The sequence below is a fragment of the Stegodyphus dumicola genome, chromosome X2 (genome assembly GCF_044657685.1).
Source record: "Stegodyphus dumicola isolate Sdum_Otavi_A_Nest chromosome X2, ASM4465768v1".
Classification (NCBI taxonomy): Eukaryota; Metazoa; Arthropoda; class Arachnida; order Araneae; family Eresidae; genus Stegodyphus; species Stegodyphus dumicola.
Genome location: NC_140781.1, coordinates 78384423 through 78408661, shown reverse-complemented (window position 1 = coordinate 78408661; position 24239 = coordinate 78384423). Strand labels below are relative to the sequence as shown.

Genomic DNA, 24239 nt, shown 5'->3' with positions numbered 1-24239 from the left:
ACAACCGGTTATTCGATTTCGGCAGAGTGCAGATTGAGATCCATGATATGTTTGTCTTGAGTTATTGCCAGATTTTCTTAAAAGCTGGTCAGCAGCAGTCGCGAACACGGTGAGCAAAGATTTAAATCGAAATATCACCAAAAATAATAAAAGGTACTACCTGTTCTGTGTATATTTTTGAGCCTAACATTACAGTTGCGGATAATGAGAGGGGTGATACCTCTAATTACTATATTATCATGCACTGTCCTTGAAGGTACACATGACCTTTAAAGGTCTGAGGTTTGTATGATTGTCAGAAGTATTGAATTTTATAGTCAAAAGATTGGATAACATGAAAGCGCGTTCAACAAGAGAGTTTAAAGAACTTCTAAACCACAATGTGAATACATCGTGAATTTAATATGCACAATGTATATATAAATACTCAGTGTTATACAAAAACTTCAACATTAGAAAAAAATATTTATTGCTTCGTCATGAATAAACCATAGGCAATATAAATACGCCGCAATAATCGCTAATTGAGTCTATGCATTCAGTAACTAATATGCGATTAAGACGAGATTTTATTTGCTCCTAATCGAGCAGGAAAGTGGCTAACAGTGCAAATGTAATATCAGAATTTAAATTTCACTTTGTGTATTGTTTTTAGGAATAATTAGGAAATAACAGTAAATTATTTATATATATCTCTTTATCGTATTATTGTTATAAAATACATATAGATAATATACAAATTGAATGAATGAAACACTGATCTGCTGCAGTGCTGCTTTGATTTCGAAGAAGTACTGCAGTGGCTACAACTAATTAAAAGTATGAACAGTTATTTAGCTCATTAATAAGGGCGAACTCGTGGCAATATTGATGAGTTTATTTCTATCGATTCTTTCCGCTTGATCACCAAAAATAATAAAAGGTACGACTGGTTTTGGGGCGAATGAATGAAACAATGGGTTTGCTTTCCTGCACAATTTGGTTAAGGATTCATTGATTATTTCCCATACGCACTAGATTTATCCAGCAATATATTATCTTAATATTTCGCAAGTTGTTTGTTCTGAACAAAAGTAATGTTTGTATAAATTTAGATTATAACTTTCAGGTAAAATTACTGTTGTTAAATAACACTTTTTCCTTAGTCATACTATCTGTCCAACATGTATATATATATCTCTACATAACATAAAACAAGTCAAAATAAGGGTTAAAAGAAAACTGACATTTCTAAATCTACTAAAATAGTGAAAGTAAAAAATTAAAAAGCGAACAACCTTAAATGTTGCATGCTCAGAGATTAGATAATTCAGAAATGAACACATTACGGGATCGACAAAGGGCAATCCACATGGTAAATATTAAAAATCAAAATCATCTAAAAAATTTAAAAAGCAGCAATGCTATCTTTTCTTAATCTCTCTAGTTAAAACATCAAACATTATTTCTAATTATTACCAAGAGCTTCATAATTGTACAAATAGAAGAAATTATATTATGGTTGTAAGAAATATGGACTATATAATCTTAAGGATATGTTAAATCAGCGAATTTAATGGAAACGAAATTCATAATTCATATAATAAACAGAAGGAGAAAATGTTAAAACTATGAAATGGCACTAAAAATAAAACTGAAGCTTTTAAACATTTGAAAAACAGAATTTCAGGTATATTAAAGGAAAAAAACAAAGAAGAGAAAAGTAAGAGAAATTGAAGCTATATATGAATGCGTTTTTCGGATTTGTCAGAAACTGATTAAGAATTTTTTATGCGTTTTTATAGTTACCATGATATTATACAAATTAATACGGCCTGAGAAAAGTTAAAAATGTCACATTTTCCACTAGAAAAATTTGTTTTAACAGAAAACATGAAGAAGTTGCTAATTAGCGGTGATGCATGAAAATGAAAGCATTAGTAATGTAACTTTACTTGTAACTGCATAGTTGCACTCGTCAAAAAAGAAGGAGAAAAAATAGAGTAATAAATTAGAAAGTTCTGTTAACCTTTTACATTTATTTTTATTTTCTTTGATTATTTAGCAAGCAGTTTTGAATTATATTTCATTAACTGTATTCTTATTTCGAAATTTAATACTAATTACCAAGATATGAAATTTGGTTTAAATTATTTCCCCTTACCTCCTACTGTTAAAGAAAAAATAACCTATTTACCAATTTTCATTATTTTTTAACTGGAATATTAATTGCCTTATGATCGTGTTACGCTCCTTTTTGGAAGTATATAATTTGATAATCCAGTAGATTAAAACCCAGTTTTTGAACAAAATTTGGGTTTAACCCATTTCATTAAAATGTAAGTAATAGATTTAATACTTTCCAAAAATGTTTTAATAAGAATATTTATTTTTTTTTCATCAAGAAGTCTTAATAAAATGTTAATTCATCAAGAAGTCTTAATAAATTAAGCTTCTGAACTTGATACTCACATCCGTAAGTACGTATGTATTAAATCTATCAAAATCGGAAAATAAACTCTGTGGTTATCAGGATTCCGTTACTCGCAATATGCTCATTATGATGTAAAAGGTAAAGATTCACTGGCAGCCGCCATCGCATATAGGATGGCTAGGCAATAGATAATCCGTCTCCTACTTATGCTTGTTTAATGTTAGACACGTATCTATGGAAAATTAGATTCAAATATTTCTAATCATTTATAAAATCCCTGGGTTATATTGGGTAGATAAAACTTAACTCTTTTAATGTATGGATAATACGAGTGAAATATTTCAGGTTGTCGAAAGAGAAGATCTCGGGCGTGTGAAAGTGATGTCTTAATATTTATAATGGTTTCAGATAAGACTTTCTTATTTTTAAAGATTTAGCTGACCTTTATCCAAAATTTAGCAGTTTTCAACAGCGTCAAAAATTACCCAGATATGAAGAGACACGAACGCTAGTCACGAACCATTCTTATCCTAAGATAAAACAGTTATTTGCTTCCATGCGGGAAAATATTTATGACTTTTCTGCTGTGAAGTTAAGAGAAATGGAGTTTATTACACCTGGAGAGCACAATAAAATATATGGCCTTAAGAACGTATTAAGTATGCTCCATGTATTTGTTTAAAAAGGAAAAGCAAACGCAAAAATAAGCAGTTTTGGAACGAAACTTTGCTTAATAGGTAAATGAAAATAAAATACAATCAAAGTTCTCGAAATAAGAAGACAAAAACCGACGCTTTTGAGAGTTTTAACATTCTTTTTTCATAGGCAGCTGACAACGAATTCACTTCGAAACACATTCAGATCGAAATATCATTTATTAAACAATTGACCACTTTCAAATTTATTCTACAGTTGATTGGACTGCTGATTTTGTTAACTTAAAAACCTCAGGGGAGCAATGTTAAAAACTGGAAGAATATCTGAATTTTCAAAGACTTATAATTACCAATTTTCTGCTCTTTAAGCAAAAGAAAAGGAAACAAATGCCTTCTAAGCAATGTCAAGAAATTTGGGTCCATAAATCTGGAAAATAATAAACCTGAGTATATGAGACAGCATAACAAAGATAAAAAGTAAGACGAAAGTGAACTCTTCAGGTCACGTAACGGAATCTGATTGCCGTTTCTCACGAAGAAAAAAGCAGGGTCTCTAAGAGCTGATGACGGGATTTTATTAGGGTTCTGTGAAGTATCTATTACGTGAAATGGAATGAAAATAATTTTATTCAATTCAGTTACTTAAAATGATTACGTATATTGATTTTGTTGTGCGCACGAATCCTTATGCGTGTGCTCTAAAAATCCATACGTGATTTACGAACACATTAGAGATTTTTCATGTTTGGTATGACCTAATGAGTAACACGTTTTCGAACCCTTTCAATTTCTGTTGAAGTTAATATCAATTTCACCTTGCAATTGGACGTTCTACAGATCTTTTTGTTCCCTGAAATCCAGCAAATATAAACAGAAGACTCTGAATTACAGATTATCTAAGAACAAGATGGAGCGCCTCCCCACTTTGCGAATTATGTGCGAAGGAAGTTGAATCTTTGATTTTCAGGTCGGTGAATTAGCAGATATAAAACTTTTCCATCATCTGGAAAAAGTCCTGATCTTCTTGACTAGACTTTCTCCTCTGGGATTTTGTCAAAAATGAGGTTATCAGTGATAGATCTGATAAGCGACCATCAGTGATAAATCTGATGAGTGACCATCTTAAAGTGAGACTGACACAAGCAATCGCAAGCGTTACACTCGACATTCTTGCCGGAATATGGACAGAAACTAAATACCACTATTGCGCCGGCGTTCTTTTAGTGGTGCACAAATTGGAACTTAATCATTTAGTTTCTGATCTTTTCTGAATGACTGAATGGAATAAAAGCTTTTAATCTATTTCTCACTATACACACTTCATATACCTTATGAAAACTCCCTATCCATTCTCAGGCACTTTGTGTTTTAAAAATGTTATCTACTACAATGTGTTATGTTATAATATATGTGCTGCACATTTTTTTTTCTTTTAACGTTGGAAGCATCAAAATTATGCATTACAAATAATCCAATCTTTAGCTAAATCGCAAATCTTTCAGAAAGTGTCAGACTTGGAAAACTATACTTTCAGTATAGACAATGGTCTTAAACATAATTCTGGAATACCTCTTGCGCCTGAATAACGCAGCCAGCGAAGCGTGCCTACTGTATAATTTTGAGCTTAGTATGCCCCACATTCAGAAGTGATAAAAAATGTGTTTCGGAGGTAAAAGGAAAGTGACAAGGTGAAATCTCCAAGCATCAGTGCCCTTTAGAGCGAAACTTGAAGAGAAAAGCAACATCAAGGTTTCCATGGTAAACTGTTAGTTCACAGAGTCGGTGAAGGAGGCATGAATCATCGCTTCCTTTAACAGTTTGTTTCTCAAAATTCACGGTCGAAATATGTAATCGCAGCTCAAGAATTTATTAGAGGTCAGGTTTCCATCTGCAATGTGTTGTTGGGCACTAGTGTGTTTTTTAGATTTGCTTTTACAAGCGTCCTCGGGACTGCTTTTTTGCTTATTATGCCCCACTTTAAAAGCTCAGAAGGTTGATTTCAACTAAATGTTTTCTATCTATTTTTAAATACTGTACGATAGCCTTTAATTATGTCAAACACTTACTTGAAGACAAAGCTGTTAGCCTTTGCACTCATTATTTCTTTGTTGCGCTGAACAACCGTTAAGTTGTCTCATTGACCATCATTATTTTTCATTGCGTATTTTTAAGAATAAAGTAATGGACTTTTTTTAATATTATTTTTAAAACCCTAGTCTAAAAAAAAAAAAACCGTGTGCTCTAATTTATAAGGATAACTATTCTTCTCTAAGTACATATTTTAATAGCTGTCTTTGCTTAGAAATTACAGTAAAATGATGATTATCCGAAAACACTGGAACCAATTCCAATTCGGATAACTAGGAAAATAAAAAAAAGTGTATTCCAAACACGCACCCCTACAAATCCAAGACGTGACATGGACAACAACAGTTGTCTTCTTCCAACTATTTAAAGACTAACGTTAGAACATGAAACTGGATTGAAAGACAATATATGTGCAAGTCTTCACATTTCAAGAAAATTGACCCACGTCAAAGCAAAATTCAGATGAATATCAAAAAAAGTATAAGCGTTCAAGTAAACTAAAGGTAAAAACCGAATTATGTGACGAAAGAGGTATAAACCTATAAATAAGCTAAAAGAGAAAAATAACGCCATGACAAGAAACTACATCGTTATCATTGTAAAAGTAAACTTAAAATGTCATGTATCATATATTTTGTAATTTAAAGAAATGTAAACAATCATAATTCAAAAAAAGCCCTTATAGTACCAGAAACAGATTATATAATGATAGAAACTTATGAACAATGCAATTTATTCAGCATGACTGTCACAAAGAATTGCCTTCATTGCATTAAAAGTGCATTTTATTATACTCTTTCTTAGCATTCAAGAACAGGTGGAGCGTAATAATATAGAGCAAATTTGGATACAGCTGTGTTACCTCCAAGTCGAAAACCCCCTTCCTAAGTTTTATATTCCTACGCTCGCTATTCCCAAGCTTCCTGTGATATGTGATAAACGAAATGTGCATTAAGAAGCAATATCAGTATACATGAAAGCTCTATGTGTTTATAAACTGATTCTGGAAGCAACTGACGTGTCCATTACACAACATGTGGCAACGAGAGGTTAAATACGGTGAAAAAGGTCATTTTTTGTGCCGTGCATATTGCTTATTATATTTACTAGGCATATTTATTATTATATTTACTGCAGTTATTTATTACGTTCACTCAGTTTATTTGCATATAAAATTTGATGCATACTTGAAAAAGAGGGGGGCGACGACTGGTCTTATTTACTTTTGAAGTGATGAAGAAAGTAATAGATCCTGAAGGGAGAGTTATTACCGATAAGGAAAATGGTGATAGATCAATGCATACTGATAAAAATTCTGAGTTAGCACAAAAAAGAACATTTATTTCTGCTAGTATTCTGGAGCGCTCCGACATTTAATCACACCAGCGACAGTCAAAACCACTATTCACCAAGATTAAAATGAGTAAATAACAATACTTGCAAAGGGTGCACAAGAATAAAATAATAAGTATAATGGGAAGGGTTAAAGTGCAATAAATTATAACTAAAAGAGAAAAAATTTCAAAGATAATATTTTAGTACAGAACACTGTTTCATGGGAATCAAAGGATATTTCTTAGCCCAAATATAAGAATATTTATAACAAAACACAAAAATCCTTAGCATGAAATACATTTGCAGCATAAAACTGTAAATCCTTAGCATAAAACAATAACTGCCTCATAAAGCTGTAAAATGTAATTTAGCAATAAATTCTAAATGCAATTGGAGTAAAAAACAAAAGACTAATAGCCAGGTAAGTATGTGACAAAACCTTCGTCATGTTTAAGACAACCTGATATTCGAGTCATTAGACTCTTCTGCGCTGAGTGTGCCCTCATGCTGCCCATATGAGTTTTTCTGTGAAACGTTCGTGAGAACCCAGCCGTGCGATCTGCATCTTAGAATCTAATAATTAGCCAAAGCAAACACAATAATCTAATAATTAACCAAAGCAAACACCTAAATGCCTGCTGGCATATAAGAATTAAGTTGAAACCGTACTCTTTGAATTAAGGATACAATTTTTAGCAGTTATTTCACTGAAAAATTAAATGAAGAAAATAATAATTAATATTAAAGGACAAGGAACTCGCACAATTTCAGAGGTAATATTAGCTAGCATTTTAACTTCCCTACTTGGAACGAATCTGTATAGTTTGATTATTCCCCTTCAAATTACACAATAAGTAAAATGCATTAAATTTTGATTCTTTCTGTGTTAGAGACAATAAAAGGAAAATAAAACAGAGTCTACAAAGGTCAACGCGAAACTGCAAGATACATATAAATTCAAACTACTAGCAGCTGTTCAGAGAGTACGAGTATTCTTTTATTAAACGACTTCATTGCAATCATAAAAAAATTAATCTCTTTTTATTATTATAGTACCAAGATTAGATATTTTTGCAGCTTTCTTTTCTTAAAAGTAGCTCTTCAGTTGGAATATAAAGCTTAAAAAGATGAATTAAATATCAAAAATTGTGATGCGTATTCATAAGCTTTAATTTTGATTTATTATACTATCAATAATTTTACTCTATTAGTAATTTTAGATTTTTACCAGTTGGAAGGGAATTGTAAATGTCAGCGAGAAAAAGGAAAAGAAAAAAAAATATTGCTGCTTTTTACTAGTGAAATAAATGTTTTTAACTTAAAAGAAAACTATAAGTTATGAGAAATTAGAAAATCCGTACATAAGGCTTTATTTCATTGTTAACAAATTCTTCAAGGTAAAATGTACTCACTATTTTTATGACAAGCACTATAGGAAAAGATTTAAATATATTGTACAAACCATTATTATAAACCGCTGCGTTACATTAAAAGTCAGTTGTCAGTGAAACAATTCAAATGATTATATTTCATATGTAAAATGTGTATTAAGTAGTAGATTACAATGTGTTTCATTCAAGAAAACATGTAAACAAAATACAACAAATGAAACAAAAATACAAAATGAAATGTGTTATGAAAATAAATATATTTCATAGGAAGATGGGGCCAGAAACATAACCTGAGTGTATTACTACAGATGCAGGAAAAAAAGAAATTTTGCATACATAAAATGCATGTCGATGTGCTCTGCGTTCGTATAACGATGCATGCCGCTCTAAAACTGCAAGGGGAATGACAATTTACGCCTGCGGAACGTTGTCAAGACAACTAAACAGCACCCTGTACTACCTCAAAAGCGCCATTATGACACACATATTGCATAGCAAAATCTACTGATCATAGTCGACTGGTTTTTTAGTCGAACAAAATCTACTGGTACTCTACCTGCTTTTACATTTTTGCCAAGTATTTCTGAATCAAGATCTACATGTATATTGCATACATTTGTAAAATTGTGCTGCATAGTATGCATATATATATATATATGGAGGGGGAGTACAATCAAATATACTGATCCAAGGTAATTTTCTTATTATGTACCTTCTTGTTATTTGCTGCATTGCACTGAATTTCTTGATCAAAGGGGTGGAAGAAAAGAAAATGGTTCATTTTTGTAATACTTAGAAGACTGTATACAATCAGCCTATTTGGTTATCTAAAGGAACGAACTACCCCGCATTCGGTGGTCTTATCCCTTTCTGTCGCAGGCGTATTTCTTGAATTTAAGAGCAGAATATTTGAGACAGAAGTTCCATTTTATTTTCCCAAAAATAGTAACAGAGAAAATAGTAAAAGAGAAACTCTGTTACTATGCTTTGCACTTCTCATCAAATCAAAATAAGGTGAGCCCAACAGATATAAACTAATAGCTTTCTTGTTAGGTTAGGTCTGAGAAATGACTTTATTAAGCATCGAAAGAAAGAGAAGAGAAAATGGCTCTTTATTAAGCATCGGGATAAACGTGAAAGACAACCCAGTTGGTCATCGAAGACCGAAACTGGAATGCAGTTCCCATGTTTAGTTGTCTTATTCACTCAGCTATTGATGGACTTCTTTTCTTATGTTGTACACTAAAGTAATTTAATATAATTAAACTTCTTCCTTAAGAGCCTTTTAGATGATATTTTACATTCTGAACTTAAATTCACACAATTCAAAATGTGAACCAAAAGACATGACTGTACATAGGAATTCTAACGTTTTTCGCGTTATTACACTATCAGTCATTAAAGCTAAATAAAATTAATCTGACATATTCGCCTTGAAAAAGAACATGACTGATTCATAATGGAGTAAACAACTTAAAAAAATCTCTATATCCTACTTTTTGATACTTTCATTTATGTATTAATTATACGTAAATTTTACTTTCTACTGCCAAAGTGAACAGTTGAATAATAATGAAGGCATTAATATTAAAATTTCAAAAACTGTAGTTTCTTCGAGATATAACGATAAAGCTTGATTATTTAGTTACGCTAAGTTAAGTAATAACTAAAACAATACGTAACATTGTTATCTTTCGATGAAAGATTTTAATTCCGAGTTTTCCAAGTTAATTAAGGAAACTTGAACCTATTAAGCCAAGATTTTTAATTTTTTAAGCTTGTTTTAGAGAAAGAGTTTCTTAGTTAAACAATTTTTAATACTTGATTATTGTTTCACGTAAGGCACTTTCTAGGGAATAGATGCGATTTTTTTTCTTTCAACATGCATTTACGTAATTAAAAATACGAACCGGGCGAAGGAAATCCCAGAGATCTGAACTTAGAAACCATGAAAAAATAAAATAACCGGCGAGTATTTTTTAACAATAGCATTCGTTTAAGATCATTGGCCAACGTCGCTTCAAAATCTCCGCCTCAGTATAGCACCTGAGTGTAGTATACAAAAAAAAAAAGAAATGGTCTTGCAAGTGCCACTTAGCAGGCGGATACGCAGAAACATTCGTGTAGGAGGGCAGTGTCAAAATCCATCCTCCGAGATATTATGCGGTTTTGATTGATAACCAAGACGGTAACGTTCCAGTGATGACATGGAACTGTTAATCTTCCTGAAAAGAAATTCAGATACATTTGGAAAAGAATACGGAGTTTTTAGCTGTGTCTGGTTCAATTAGAAGGTACAGATCTGACTATCTGACTTTATTCTTCGCATCTTCGACCAATAATGCAATGTTAAATAATTTTTTTTTCTTATCTACCTAGTAAAATTATTTTGAAGTGTATCGGATTCTAGAGGATGTAATTAAGTTCAGAGCTATTGGAAAGATTTTTCTTGACAACAAGAAGCCCAGAATATTTCTTTGCCTCCGATTATGAAGTGTTAAACTAAGTTTACCTGAATAATTTTATTCCACTTCTAGATAGATTTTAATTTTTCAAGTAAAATTACCGAAACATTAATGGATGAACAATGATTAAAAGGAATAATGAAACGAAATGCGCAGTTTGCTTTCAGATCCAGAGGAATTACCGCACCAGCACAGCAGAAAATTTCCATATAAAATTGTCTATCCTCTAGACTTAACTATTAGTATCCTGTTAAACAAAGCATTATAAATAAGAAAGAGATGATTAAAGCATATCTGTATGCCATATGCGTTACATGATCAACAACAACAAATGAGATCACATACATCAAATGGATAACTTATAAATATTTAAGTTTGTTATGGAGCATATCTATCCTTTTATAAGTTATTTTATCTGGTACATATTACCCTCTAATATAGCCGAAAAAAAACCCATCAAATCTCCAAAACCATTTACAGGATATTTATTAAAACATTTGCGGATAAATAGATCAGTGAACTCGCATTCTCAAAGGGTCAGTTGTAAATAACAATAATAATAATGAAAAATTTCTAAAATTAAAATTTCGAAATAAATTAAAAAGAAACCTAAAACATAATACCAAGGTTAAAACAGATAAGTACTTCTTTAATATTTTCTTTCTTTAAACGTCATCACAGTCACCTTTTATCTGAATACTTTGGAATGATTTATTTTACTTTCATCAAAGAATAAATTTAAAATAAATTTCAAAACAAAAAAAAAGCAATAAAGTTGCTGAACATGTACACCATTCGTTAAAATTAGATTTCCTCTCATTTCTATGCCAGAGAGTATGTTTAATCGAGAAAGTTGTCTAAGTTTGTTCTTCACAGTGTAAACAGCTTTACAAATATATTAATTTCTAAATATGTTATTTTCTAAAGAGACTGCTTTTTAGTTTCCATTACTTTTTTAATTTATGACTAGAAAACTTCCAGTTTTAAATAATTTGCAGTTTTCATCAAATATCTTGTGGCCCAAGATAAAGCGAACCCAAAGCAAGTGAAGTCTACCATGTCCGGTACTGTTTATCTTGGCCAACTTGCAAAATATTGCCTTATTTAGTTGCCCATGTGTTCTTCACTTGCTTTGGGCTCAGTATATGTTCGGCCATGCTGCACTATATGGTTAAAATATGAAAATAAAATGTACAATCATGAACTTGAAGGAAGATTACAGTAAAAATTGGGATCCCCTAAGAAATATACGACTCCCAGTTCTCTTTGACCATAATCGCTTCATGTCAAAGGGAAAAACACGGAATAATTATCATCAGTAAACAAAACTTCATCTCATTTAAATCTCCATCTTTCTTTTAAATGGGTTACAGAATAAGTTACTTTATTATTTATCACTTAGCTATATTAGCTATAATAAAATCATGGAATAATTATACATTTTTAGTCATTTATTATTCTAAATCTTTCTTACCAAAATAAGATTTTAAGAAAAATTAAGCTTTCTAGTGTATTAATCAGTGCAAATAAAAAATGCTTATTAAACAGTAGCCAATTAACGGGCGAAAGGGTAAAAGAAAAAACTTTTTTGATAATTATACAGGAAGCTTGAACTTCCAGCATCATTTCCCTTTCTACAGCCGACAGCATTAATTTCTTTTCCTCAACACTCTTGTTGCATATTAATCCCTTCACTTCATGCCGGGAGCAGATAAAAGCATTTCTCAGACAAGTTCAAGAAGGAAAATGACGCTAATGTTTTTAGCGAAGCAACCGCGAACAGTTAACACTTTGCATACCAGGCTGTTTCATATGAATGATACTGTCATTTCGTGAAATGGTGTCATCATTCATTGAAGAACATACAATGCTTTCTTAAAAGGTAATGGCATTACTAAATAAGTGATAAGAGAATAAATTCCTGTGGAGATTTTAAGCAATGGCTTATAAGAAGTTTATGTTTGTCCTTAGTTTTATTTAACCATTCGAAACTGCAAAATTAAAAAAAAAATTAACATTAAATAATTAAAAAATTAATTTTGCTTGTAGTATTTTACCTATTAACCCCTTTACATCAAAACTTCTCGCCTTTACTTAATTTATCTCGCCTAGCAGGACACTTCAATATTTGGCGGGTCAACGCGCACACTGTAATTTATTAACTACAGTAGGTTGAGTTTTATATGATTACGGCAAAGCACTCGAGGGCTATCTGCCTAAGGAGAGGGATGCCTTCGTGGAGGGCTTTTTAAGGGAACTGTCTCGTATATACGTTACATATGGAGAAACCATGAAAACGTCCATGCAGCCAGCCCATTCGCCAGGATTCGAGGCGCGAACCGAACTACCAGCGTTCAGCGACTTTACTGGTCGGCCACTGGTGGGTACCATTATATCTAGAGTAATTAATGCCGATGATGTTGTGAAAAACTCATCTAAAATATTTAATTGGTTTCCCTGCTAAAACTAAAGACACTAAAACTATACAGCTTCAAGAGTCCCCTGCTAAAACTATACAGCTTCAAGAGTCCATTGCAACTTCAAAGGTCCAAATTCAAAATACAGTACGATTATCGGCGATTCAAACGATCTTAAATAAAACGTTACGTCAACTGCCGAAGAGTAGTTTAACTTTACTCTCAGTGAAACTAACTCTCATTTAAACCAATACCCTTACCTCAATCCTTTCTTCACAGTTGAAGAAATTTATTGCTTACAGACGCGACGCGCTCTGATGTTTTAATTATTCCGTCAGCTCAGCAAGCACAAAGACAGCAAAGATTTTCATGGAAGAATAAATTAACTCCCTGTTTGCTAATCTTTTTCTCAAACCTCGTCTCGATGTCCGCTGCATCTTCTAAAGTATTTGCTAAATTTGATCTTTCGCACAGGGTTAAGATCAAACAGTAGAAATAAAGCAAAGCAAACTTAAAATAAGGAATGTCTTAAAACTTAAAATAAGGAACTTAAAATAAGGAATGTGCTATGAAATATGTAGTAAATATATGTGACAAATTTTGCATTTGTTAGTTTCGTTGAACAGTTAAAATATTATTTTTTAAAGTAAGTTGGGAATAACCAAAATTTTCCCTGCAGTACAATAAGCAAATTAATGAAGAATGCTAAGTTACATCTAGTTACAGCATCCTTAAAACGTTTAGACCTGGAATTTATACTTATTCCTAGCAAAGGAATTTTATCGTAAAAGACAAGAAATATGACAATTTGAGAGAAAAGAAAAGACAGGTAAAAATGAGACTGCCGAAAAAAGAGAAAAGGGGCTGACTTGTGCGCAAATGCATTTTTCTCTGCTTGTAGCATAAATACAAATTAACTTTTTAAAAAGCTTCTTGAAAAAGGCTAGCCTTCCTTAAAGAAATGGGCCTTCCTTAAATTTTAAAACGACAAAGCTCAAGAGAGCTATGTGCCTAAGGAAAGAATGTCTTTAAAGATGATTTTTTTAAGGGCAACTATCTTGTATTTACGTTATGTTTGGGTGAAACCATTAAAAAACCCAATGCAGCAAGCACGTTCGCCAAGATAAAGTTTGTACTATATAGTGCAGTGAAGTTTTTAAGATGAATACTTTTTCCCGAAAAAGTAATAAATTAAACAGTGAATTCCACCAATTTTCAAGGCATAATAATAGTAATATTAGAGATAAAATTCTAAGTTCGGCTAAAGTTTATGAATAAAATATTAAGTGAAATAATTTGCGATATAAGTAATAACATTGCTTTATTTATTGTTAAAACAGGATTTCAAACACAATTTCAATGTAAACGATTATCATTTTTAAGGGGTTGGAAGAGAATGGAAATTCTTAAGTCGCAGATTTATGACAATTATTGTGTAATTATATAACGCATCACGAAAAGTTCAAAATGTTGATTATCGAAATGACTAAAATTTTTAATATTCTAAAATAACTTGATAACATTGATTTTGAATAAAATTTCTTTCCGCAGTGATTGAGTAACATATATATTATGACAAGCATAATTATTAAGGAGACAGTTTCGACATATGCAACAAATATATATATACAAAACAAACAACAATAAAATCGGTCTCTAGCTCAATAAAAGAAAATGAAAAAAAGTACGCGGAATTATTTTTAGCATATTTTATCTTACTTTATAGCGGAAAAAAATCTTAAAGAAAAATTAAACCAAATACAGATGCTGCTAGAAAATTTAAAAAAAAAATCCATCCTTAAGAAAATATTTAAATATCCACAGAAAATAAATTTGTTTAAAACATAGGGCAAAATCCTTTTGCATTATGAACCCCTGAAAGCTGACTTTAAAAATGACCAATTTGCGAACGAAAGGAGGAATAATATCAAAGACAAATTTGACTGTAGAGCTGTCAGACATTTCAGACTGTAGACAAATCAAAGACAAATTTGTAGCTCTACAGTCTGAAAAGAAAGCAGACCTAATATTTATTTATTTCAGGAAATTTAAGTCATCAGTCATCCTATAACTGTAAATATTAACAAGATACATTTTTCTAAAATATTTATAGTTACTACCTGCTAGTTTACTGAAAATGCCTTAATGTTTATTAATTTCTTCACATTGTTTATGTTCCATATCAGATAATATTTACTTCTAAGTAATTCTCATGTTTGGAGATGAGAAAAAGTAAACTTACTAGGATGGCTATGAAAGGAAGGTGCAAATGAAGAATCTTCAGGTATGTCCATCTGACAAATAATAGGCCATGAATTTTGGAAATGTTCTGGGATCGATATCCTTGTAACTTGAAAAGTATACATTTCGTTGACCTTTTATATAGTGACATTATATGACGTCATTTGTCGTCAGGTAGGAGGTAGCCCGAAATCCAGAGGGAGTGACTTAAGTTGTCAGTGATATCCCTAGAAGTTTAAATCCAAAGAAATAGGGTTACCATATAAGAGTTCTTTATCAACAACTTGGCGAACTTTTTGTACACACTGTTCTTCCTGCTCTGACCGGAAAACGCTCACTTCCACTGAAAACCCAACTACTACACTGACAGAATAGAAAATGACGTTTAGAGCATAAAAATTCAAACGCTTTTCGGCAAAAGTGTTGCGCTGAGGCAAGGAAGTTAAATAGATAAAATCAGCCGTGTCTCTTCATGACTGACCCACATTTTCAGACACTGGATCAACCATTTCCCTGCAGTAAGAAATAAAACAATGTGTAATTTTAAAAGAGACAGTACTAGTGCAGTTTCAACAGTTTCTTATCTGCAGTTTTCATGTAGTACATTAAATACTTCTATATATGAATGAAGCAGATAACACGCTTGTGGAAATAAAGTTTTTTTAAAGAATGGATTTAAAATGTGCAACAGTAATGCATTGCATAGCAACACTTATCTTTATTGACTTCTGTTTATTTATGAGAATATGCTATGGTTAGATACTGGCATTCTACTTTATTATGTCTGTTATTATTATTAACACTGTCTCGATTAACGCTGATTCTTCGAGCCTTACAGAAAGCATTAAATTTAAGAATATTCATTACAAACCTGTTTCTACGCGAACTTTTGAAAAGAGGTAAATTTACACCGATTCATCACTCATAGCATAGTGGGGATATCAAAGCGTTATAACAAATGTTTAATGTCAGTTATTACCTGTTTAAAATCGGACCTCAAAAAGTTTAGGGTGATTCATTATTGTCGGCTCTATTAAACGGTAGCAGAATAATTTCATTCTTTTGAACGAAGAAAACATATTCAAGTTAACAGATTTAATGTAACTCCGCCCAGACGGGAAAGCGGTTGGTGACTTTGACTGTCGTACCGAAGGGTCTGGGCTCGAATCTCCGAGAGGGCCATGAATGTAAATTGACTGTCACTTCACAGGAGGCAACAGTAGCCCACCTGCTAGGTATCCATAATAAAGTGACCACCCCTTCCCCTTAGTAGTGGCTAACGCCTATAATGGCTAGTACCCGCCATTGGGAGGGGACTTAATAAAAAGCATAGGAAAAGGCATAAGGGGTGTATATTAAAGTAGTAGCTTCCTTTTTTCCCCCCTTTCAAATTTTTGCAAATAAAAACACGAAATGCACTCTTTTCTTGGACAAAATTAAACAATGAAACTGTTTTCTGTTTGCTTAAGCCTCATTTATATTTTAACTAAAATGAAAATATGATTTTTTTGTGAGCATAAGCATTTTATTTTATTCAGTATAAAACGAAAACATAATTTTGTATTCAAAATATTTTTAAAAATGTTGTTTCTAATTTTGGATAACGAAAAAATTCAAAAACAGTAAATAATTAATTAAGAAGAAGATGTATAAATGCATAATACTTGACTACAGACAAAACAATAAATTAGAGTTTCAGATAACTGAAGTCCGGATATTTGAAATCCTACTGCAATTGCTACTTCTAAATTTTTTTTTTTTTTATTTCTACTTTTCTAATCAGTTTGTCTGTAAATCCCGGCTTTAAGCAATGTATTTCGGCTATTTCGCAATAATAATGTAACTCTTAACCACCACACTGCGGTGTCACAGACCGCGAAGTTTTCCTGTTTTACCAGAAACTTCATGTTGAAGATAAATTTGGCGCCTCTGACAGATAACCCACAGTTTCAACTGATCTATTTCTATTTCATAGTATAGATATATAAAATGAAATAATTAAATTTATAATTGGTATCAGATTCATAATATTACATGAAAACTTAAATTAGTATCTAAGTTATGCCATCAGCATCCGACTCCCCTCTACAGTAAAAATACACAGTAATCTGCTGAATTCAAGTTATAAAAGAATAATAACTGGTTCAAACGTACAAAATTTAGTTTAAATTGTACATTTCTACTTAACAGCAAAGTAACTGAATGTGGTAAGCTAGTTCTTTTGTCACTCACATTCAGTTGATTTTATAACACGAGTTATGTTAACTTTCTGATATATAAATGATGTACTATGAAATTTACAAGAATCCAAGCTCTAAATATCCGGAATTCTATTCTTCCGAATCGCTTGTTTTACTTTAGAAGTCCAGTAAAATTCATCTTAATTGATTCATGCATTTAAAATATTTTTCTTTGATTAAATTATTGCAAATATTCTGAAGGTTAAGTAACAAACAGATTTTGAATTAAACCCTAGCTTGGACTTCATGGCTCATGTCATAATCTACGCTAAAAACACGGATTATTTTTAAAGGCATGCAGCATAATTTAAAAACAAGAGTAAATCATACCAGTGGGCTTTTGGAGTGCTTATCGCAACGCTTCGTCGCTGAGTCCTCGTTTTTCTGCTGCATCGACTGAAGGCAAAAGTTAGATAAGTAGCTGTGCTATTCGTAAGTAATTTACGAGTTTAGAGGTGGTGTAGACCGATTAGGTGTATAGCTCTGAATTAAAATTTTTTTTGGTAAAAATTTCAACTTCAGCTTACACAGCAAGCAGTCTTAGCTCTGTATTAGTTTTTTATAACAAGTCCTTGTTTCAGTTTATTTTATAATTTCGGTTGTAAAACACCAAGAGAGGCCTAATAAATTATATACGGATTTTAATTTCACTTGTGTCTAGTATTGACAGTTAAATAGCTGTTAAAGACAGTAACTCTTCAAAAGATTAAAATAACTGTGCGCATTAGTCGTTTGTTGAAAGTTTGTTTTAAATTAATTTCACACAACAGAGTTATAATTAATTTAGACGACATATAAATCGGGCTATAATATTCGGCAACTCTGTAGCCTATAGACTTTAATGAAAAAGAGTTGCGTAGTGTACATAAATCTATCATTCTAGGTTTATCCCAAGAGTAACTGCTTAGTCATAATAAATGTTACTTTTTAAATAATAGACTGAATAAATTGAGGTGACATCATGTGAATTCTTCTCCACATAAGGTGATTTTAAATATGAAACATACATTTCTTAATATCTTTTAATATGCATCGTATTACTTTCTGTGCATGAATTTTTATTCTTGAAGCGTCATTTCCATCCCTAGAATACATAATGTTTTGCACTGCTCAGATTATTATAAATAAGTACATGGTTTTATAGAGAAGAGATAATTCGTTTATTATGATGAGTATGTGAGTAATTCTAATGACAAGAATTCTACTAATTAAATTTTTCTAGCAATTATTCCACCTGACTAATGTTTATTCAACCTGTATGTCCTGTAATACATATTTCGTATAAATTTTTCTCGCACGCCCTGACCCATGGACTCTCTTTTGATTGCCGAAGAAGGCATGGATGTTTGTAAGTATTCAGTGTCTGTGCGTAACCGTAAAAATACATGGTGCGCAGAAAATCCTCTCCAGTGATTTGGTGGTAAGGGAACAGGGAAGAGCCTCAGACAAATTTCCCGGGTTGCAGTCGATCAAAAGAAGGAAGGAACTTCTCTGTTCTCATGGCTATCCTTCTGCAGCTGCCCCAGACATGGCTTGCTGTTCACCGAAGCTCAGGGCTTCGCTTCTCTTTTTCTATTACAAGCCTAACTTAACTCGAAAAGCTTCATCTTTGGACTTTTACATACGTCAGGACCATAAGGAGACTCATTTAGGAATCTGTAAAGAGCAGGAGTACTGCATCTCCCACTGCATGCCAGAATAACCAACAAAGTATCTAAGTATCTGTTCTCATGGCTGTAAACTCGGTCGCCACCTATGGTGCGTCTTGTAAAACAAGCTCGGTGATGAGACGGTTAAATGACCGACGGGTATTGGCCACTGCCGAAGAATTCATTTAGTTGCATGTATTTGAAACAACGACACATTTTTTTTTCCTCGAACTCCTCTATGAAAAGACATTCCATGAAAGATCCTGAAAAGGCTTCAGAATTTCTGTATATACGTAATATACATATACGAATAGTGATAAAGTCTAAGGGCATAAAAATAGTATCGAAGAGTCGGAATATAGCAAATTTCGAATATATACACATGGTCTCCGAAGGGATTCTAGATAGAAAAGTCTTTCTATGTATATTCGCACTGGGCGAACAGACATAGAACTTTTTACATGATGGAAGTTGACGACGAATACAATAGGAGATAAAAACAAATACTATGTAAAACAACTGGAAATCCTTTTATAACCGAAAATGCCTCTTCGCTCAGAGCGATTAAATTCAAACGACAGTTCTTTACATTCCATAGCTTCTGTTGATTCAAGATTACATGAGAATAGGATTTCTTCTAAAACCGAATACTTCTCTAGTTGCAGTCCTGTATACGTTTCTTAATTTTGTCAATAATCTTTAGACTCACTCTGATCATTAAGCATTCAGACACTAACGAGTATTGAACCCCATTTATCACTTTCAGATAGTTTAAGGACATTTAGATCTTCCACGATGTGAATTTCTAGCTGTAGTACATATCTAAATGATTATCTAAAATTAGACACATTTTGAAATAAACACTAACGCATGAAAAAAACTAAGATTTATACAGGTATGTTAGTTAAATATGCATAAAAATTTGCCTAGAGTAAGCACATATATCCTACTTCAGGAATAAAAAATAGATGTTAATTCAGTTCTCGTTGGGATCATTTTGGGTGGTCCAAGATAAACTGAACCAGAAGCAATTAAACTCAGAGAATGTCCGGTTCAGTTTATATTGCGCCACCTGATATTACAGTTGCGTTTTATAAAATGACTGCATTTTAAAGAACAGATTAAATATGTGAATGACGGCAGAAACTTCGTATACATATAGCCTGTGACAAATTATGGGATTGTAAATTTCTCCTGGTTGAACATCAATTGGAGTTATAAATTTCTTCTGACTAAAATATCAAATGAAGGAACCTAGCTGCAACTCAATCATAATATTTTTGCGACTGACACCAATAGAGCTATCTGGCTGAAATATCAATTATTTGGTTGTAAATTTCTTCTGGCTGAAATATCAGATGGATACTCATGTTCCATAAGGAAAAACAAATTAGTATTCCTGTTAACTCTTGAAACGTTTATCTGGTCTAATAATATTAACGAATTGCTCTAATACATTATTTTACATCCTTGCAAAATGCCTATATATTTTAAAAGGGAAATATTATACAGAAGATATACGACGGTTATCACTGTAAGTTCGACTGAAGAAGTAAAATTAAAACGTGTTCGTAAATTGTGCTCAAATATCAATAACTGTTTTGAATCACAGTAGAAAAGTAAAGCAAAACATTTAAAAAAGGCTTCTTTTGAAAGAGCACAAACTACGGGATTTTTAATTACTTTAGATGACAGAACTGATTACAGTAATCGTAATTTTGTAAAATTATTCAAACAGTTATCTATGCTGAAAATTAAGATCATAGTAAAATTATATTAATTTAAAATCTACATTAATGGCATTGTTGTATACAATTGAAATTGAATTATTCTTAATATTCAGACGTGCATTCTTGTATATAAACGATTCTTATTGAGAGCTATTATCAAAAACAGGTACTTTAGAGTGGAATAATATGTACATTTTATTAACTGAAACGAAAGTGTTTACTCGATTACCGTAATAAAACTTTAGAAAAAGATATTTTTATTAATTTAAAATGATTAAATATGTCTATGGAGGAGATGTAAGCATTTAATGCTTCAAAATAGGAGATCAATACAATCATCATTGCATTTAGAAAATATTTACTTCACAGTGAAAGCTGCCATCAAAAGATACCGCGTTAAAATAAAATTTATTTTGTGTATAGGAAACTAATTTAATTGTAAAGCAAACTAATTTGTGTCTTGATAACATTAGCTATACACATAAAAAGTGTCTAAAGAGTCAGAATTACGAGTAATCAAATTTTTTCATTACTAGTTGCCAAACTTTTCAAAAATACAAAATCAAAATTTCCCTGAGGTGTCATTCACTTCAATGAAAGATCTGCGATGATACGCCACAATTATAACTGGTTTCCTCATAACATAATCGGAGAAAAACAAAATCTATATGCAGTCTGCTATTTGTCCTCCTCGCAAATGTCTTGAATGAATCCATTTCATGCAATGGTCAAGTCCAAGCACTGGCCAAGTAGTTAAAACCACCGAATACTGGCAGTTCGATCCCATGCGAACGGACTGTCTGCATGGTTAATATCGGCATAGTTTTCCCTCATGCGTTACCTGAAAGTGAACCAATTTCCATCAGAAAGTCCTCCAGAAAGGCATCCCTTCCTTTGACCGCCATATGCTTTGCAGTATACAAATAACCATTTAAAGATCAATTTTTAAAATGTGTGCTTTCTCTACACATACTTGCCCTCGGTTTTAAATTCACATTACTTGTAAATATTACAAAGCAGTGAAATTTAAATACAACGAAAATTAAATGCATTAAAATTTGGTTCAAGATCATAGCACGCAATTTAAAATTTTATTCATAAGCTACTTTTGTTGGAAATACTGGTCTCTGCTGAATCGTTGAAGAACACTCTTTTTACGGCGCGATGACTTTTCTTGAAGATCACAGGAAGTGTGTATGGCAGACATTATGTTAGAAAAGATAATGTAAACGCATGCAGTATTCATTTAAGCTTCGAATTCATTCTATTAACAGATGCATTTTATACTATTGGTCACTTTACAACGTTATATGTATCCGAATTACAGTTTTTAGCGAAAGTTACGCAGACTGCATGGCAGAAAATTAGTTGACACTCCCGTTATTCTAGCTACAAGAATACGACAGCGATACGTAAATTTAAGAAACCAGTTCGGTTTATTATTCTAATTCACGTTTCGTAAAACCGAGATTCTCCAAAAGCGTCCATAACATACTCAGCTAACAATCATAAAGATCATTCATTCGCGTACTCATTCCATATTTGGTAAGTTCATAGTACATTGAAAGCTACTTAAAACAAAAATGACGAAAATTTAACAGTTCATTATTGTAGGTAAGCACTCTTTATAAACAAATTCAAACATAATAAAACCGAAGATTTACCGCATTTTCCACTGACTTAACAGTATCCGTCGGAGAACCACCTCATTCTCTGAATTAAGTTTTTCGAATTTAACTGTTGCCAAGAGGGTAATCAAGAATGCTTTCGTTCCCAGATAGAGGAATAAACTGAGAACGAGCTTCATTTCCTACAAACCGTGAAAATTTGCTGTTATTGGATACATCATTGGCACTGATAACAGTAATAAAAGTAAGCACTTGAGTTAAATATTTGCTTTTCATAATCACTCTGCTTCGCGATGAAATTGATAATATCCTTATCGAAAAGCAGGACTTTCCGCTCGGCAGTTAGTAGTGAAGCTGTCCTTCCTTCCACTCGGATCCCGTCGCCGCTCTACCCAGATATCGTGGCGTTCCTGCAGTAATTTCTGCGAAAAGTGGATCAGGTAACCTCATTCTTTTTTAAAGCGCAGTCTTTGTAATAATTTTTTTTTTCTAAATTTTCTCCTTTATTCCACAGCTTGAATGATATTACTGAAATTTTGTTGAATCACTGAAGCAAATGTTAGCCACTAGTTAAAGTATATTCGAAATTTCTTTCGGAAGAGTACAGAGATTTGAATTATATGATTTATTTTAACAAACTAGTTCATCATTTATGTTAAATTTTTCTCTCACTTCTGCTTTCTGTGAAGTTCACCAGAAATGCATATTAAATGATTTTAAACAGCAAGTTAAAAATTAAAGTGTAATCGCCTCTTAGACCAAGACCGCTGTGATTCCGATTCCGAAGCCGAAGTGATAGGCTGATTGTTAGTGATACTTTGGTTTTTTCCTGGCATTCAGCAGGAGGATTCGTTCCTGCTCTTGCCAGTATCCTCAGAGAATCCCGACTGAGCCTGACATATGATGAAGTCCGAAGATGAGAGTTCTCCATGCGAGGTAGAATTGAAGAGGTGATTAATTGTTGGTGAGTTTAGCTTTCACCTTACTAGTATTGTCAGAAGACGCATTTGTATTGGAGCCAGACTTTCAGTCTGCAGTCTAATTTTTGCTATGTAAATAACTGAAATACTCTTGACAGGATGAGAATTTGTCCGACAGGTCTAGGAAAGGTTACCTAGTATTTAGATTAAGTGGGATTAGAGCGTATCCTCAGAGGACAGCTTATTATGTATAGATTTATTCAAAACGATAGAGCCCATTTTAAATGAATATTCCGTACCCTTTAATCATGTATTAATTCGATATAAATAAAATCTCGAAATTTCAGATCACTATCAAAATGTTGATCATGTTTACTCAACAAAGTGCTTTGCAGGCTTTGAATCAACTGAAGCAGATCCTGAAACCATTTTCTGAACGGCATCTTTCTTCCTCAGAGTCAATTTAGCGTTGTCAATGAAAGTGCTGCTTCAGTTTTCGAAACAAAGCCACCTGAAGATAAATATAGAGCAGACGTTGGTTGAAGAAGATGAGGAAATTCCCATACCTGAACAGCAATTTTCGGAAATCTGAGCTTAGCGTGCAGCAGCGTTGCCATGTAAAACGACATTTGTTTGCTAAATATACCCCAATATTTCCTTTTATAGCCTATCAGAATTGGGTAAACAAATTCATATAATAAATATTTACATTGCAGATTATCAATAAGCAATGACCCCTCTTCATCTTAACGAATGGCGGCCAAACGTTTTCCTATCAGGCTTCATAATTCTGAACTTTTCCGAGAGATATACTTTGATTCCATACCATGCTCTATTGCTTCGTTTCTCGAAGTGGTAAATCAATTTCTCAGCTGTTGTAATTAGGTGTGAATAAAAATTACATACTTTTATTACAAAAACAGTTCTTGAGAATAATTATTCCGACTTATCTTTTTGGAAATTCACATCTGAGTTAACCATCAGGCACATAACTGTGATATACCTAGATTCTCACGCATGGCATTTTTACTATTAGATCAAAGCTTAACAAGAGTTTCAGCCGCAA

At 32.4% G+C, this 24239-nt stretch overlaps 1 protein-coding gene and 1 long non-coding RNA gene across 7 annotated transcripts in view; one reads left to right on the top strand and one right to left on the bottom strand.

The window, feature by feature from the left end:
* Positions 1-22542, bottom strand: part of LOC118192214 (uncharacterized) — a 64586-nt gene extending 42044 nt beyond the window's left edge. For 2 of the 5 annotated variants that reach the window (XM_035363127.2, XM_085809491.1), the window contains exon 1: positions 22290-22542. Coding sequence is in view for 1 of the 5 variants with exons in the window: in XM_085809489.1 (XP_085665615.1) it covers positions 15008-15131 (124 nt within the window). In the remaining 4 variants the exon portion in view is untranslated. Of the gene's footprint in view, positions 1-15007; positions 15350-22289 lie in introns of those variants that run through there. The other 3 variants (XM_085809489.1, XM_035363129.2, XM_085809490.1) reach the window with 3 other exon arrangements.
* A 3-nt stretch (positions 22543-22545) lies between these two features.
* LOC118192216 (uncharacterized) overlaps positions 22546-24239 on the top strand; it is a 134643-nt gene continuing 132949 nt past the window's right edge. For both annotated transcript variants that reach the window (XR_015039079.1, XR_004758730.2), the window contains exon 1: positions 22546-22693. This is a non-coding gene — a long non-coding RNA (uncharacterized LOC118192216). The remainder of the gene's footprint in view (positions 22694-24239) is intronic.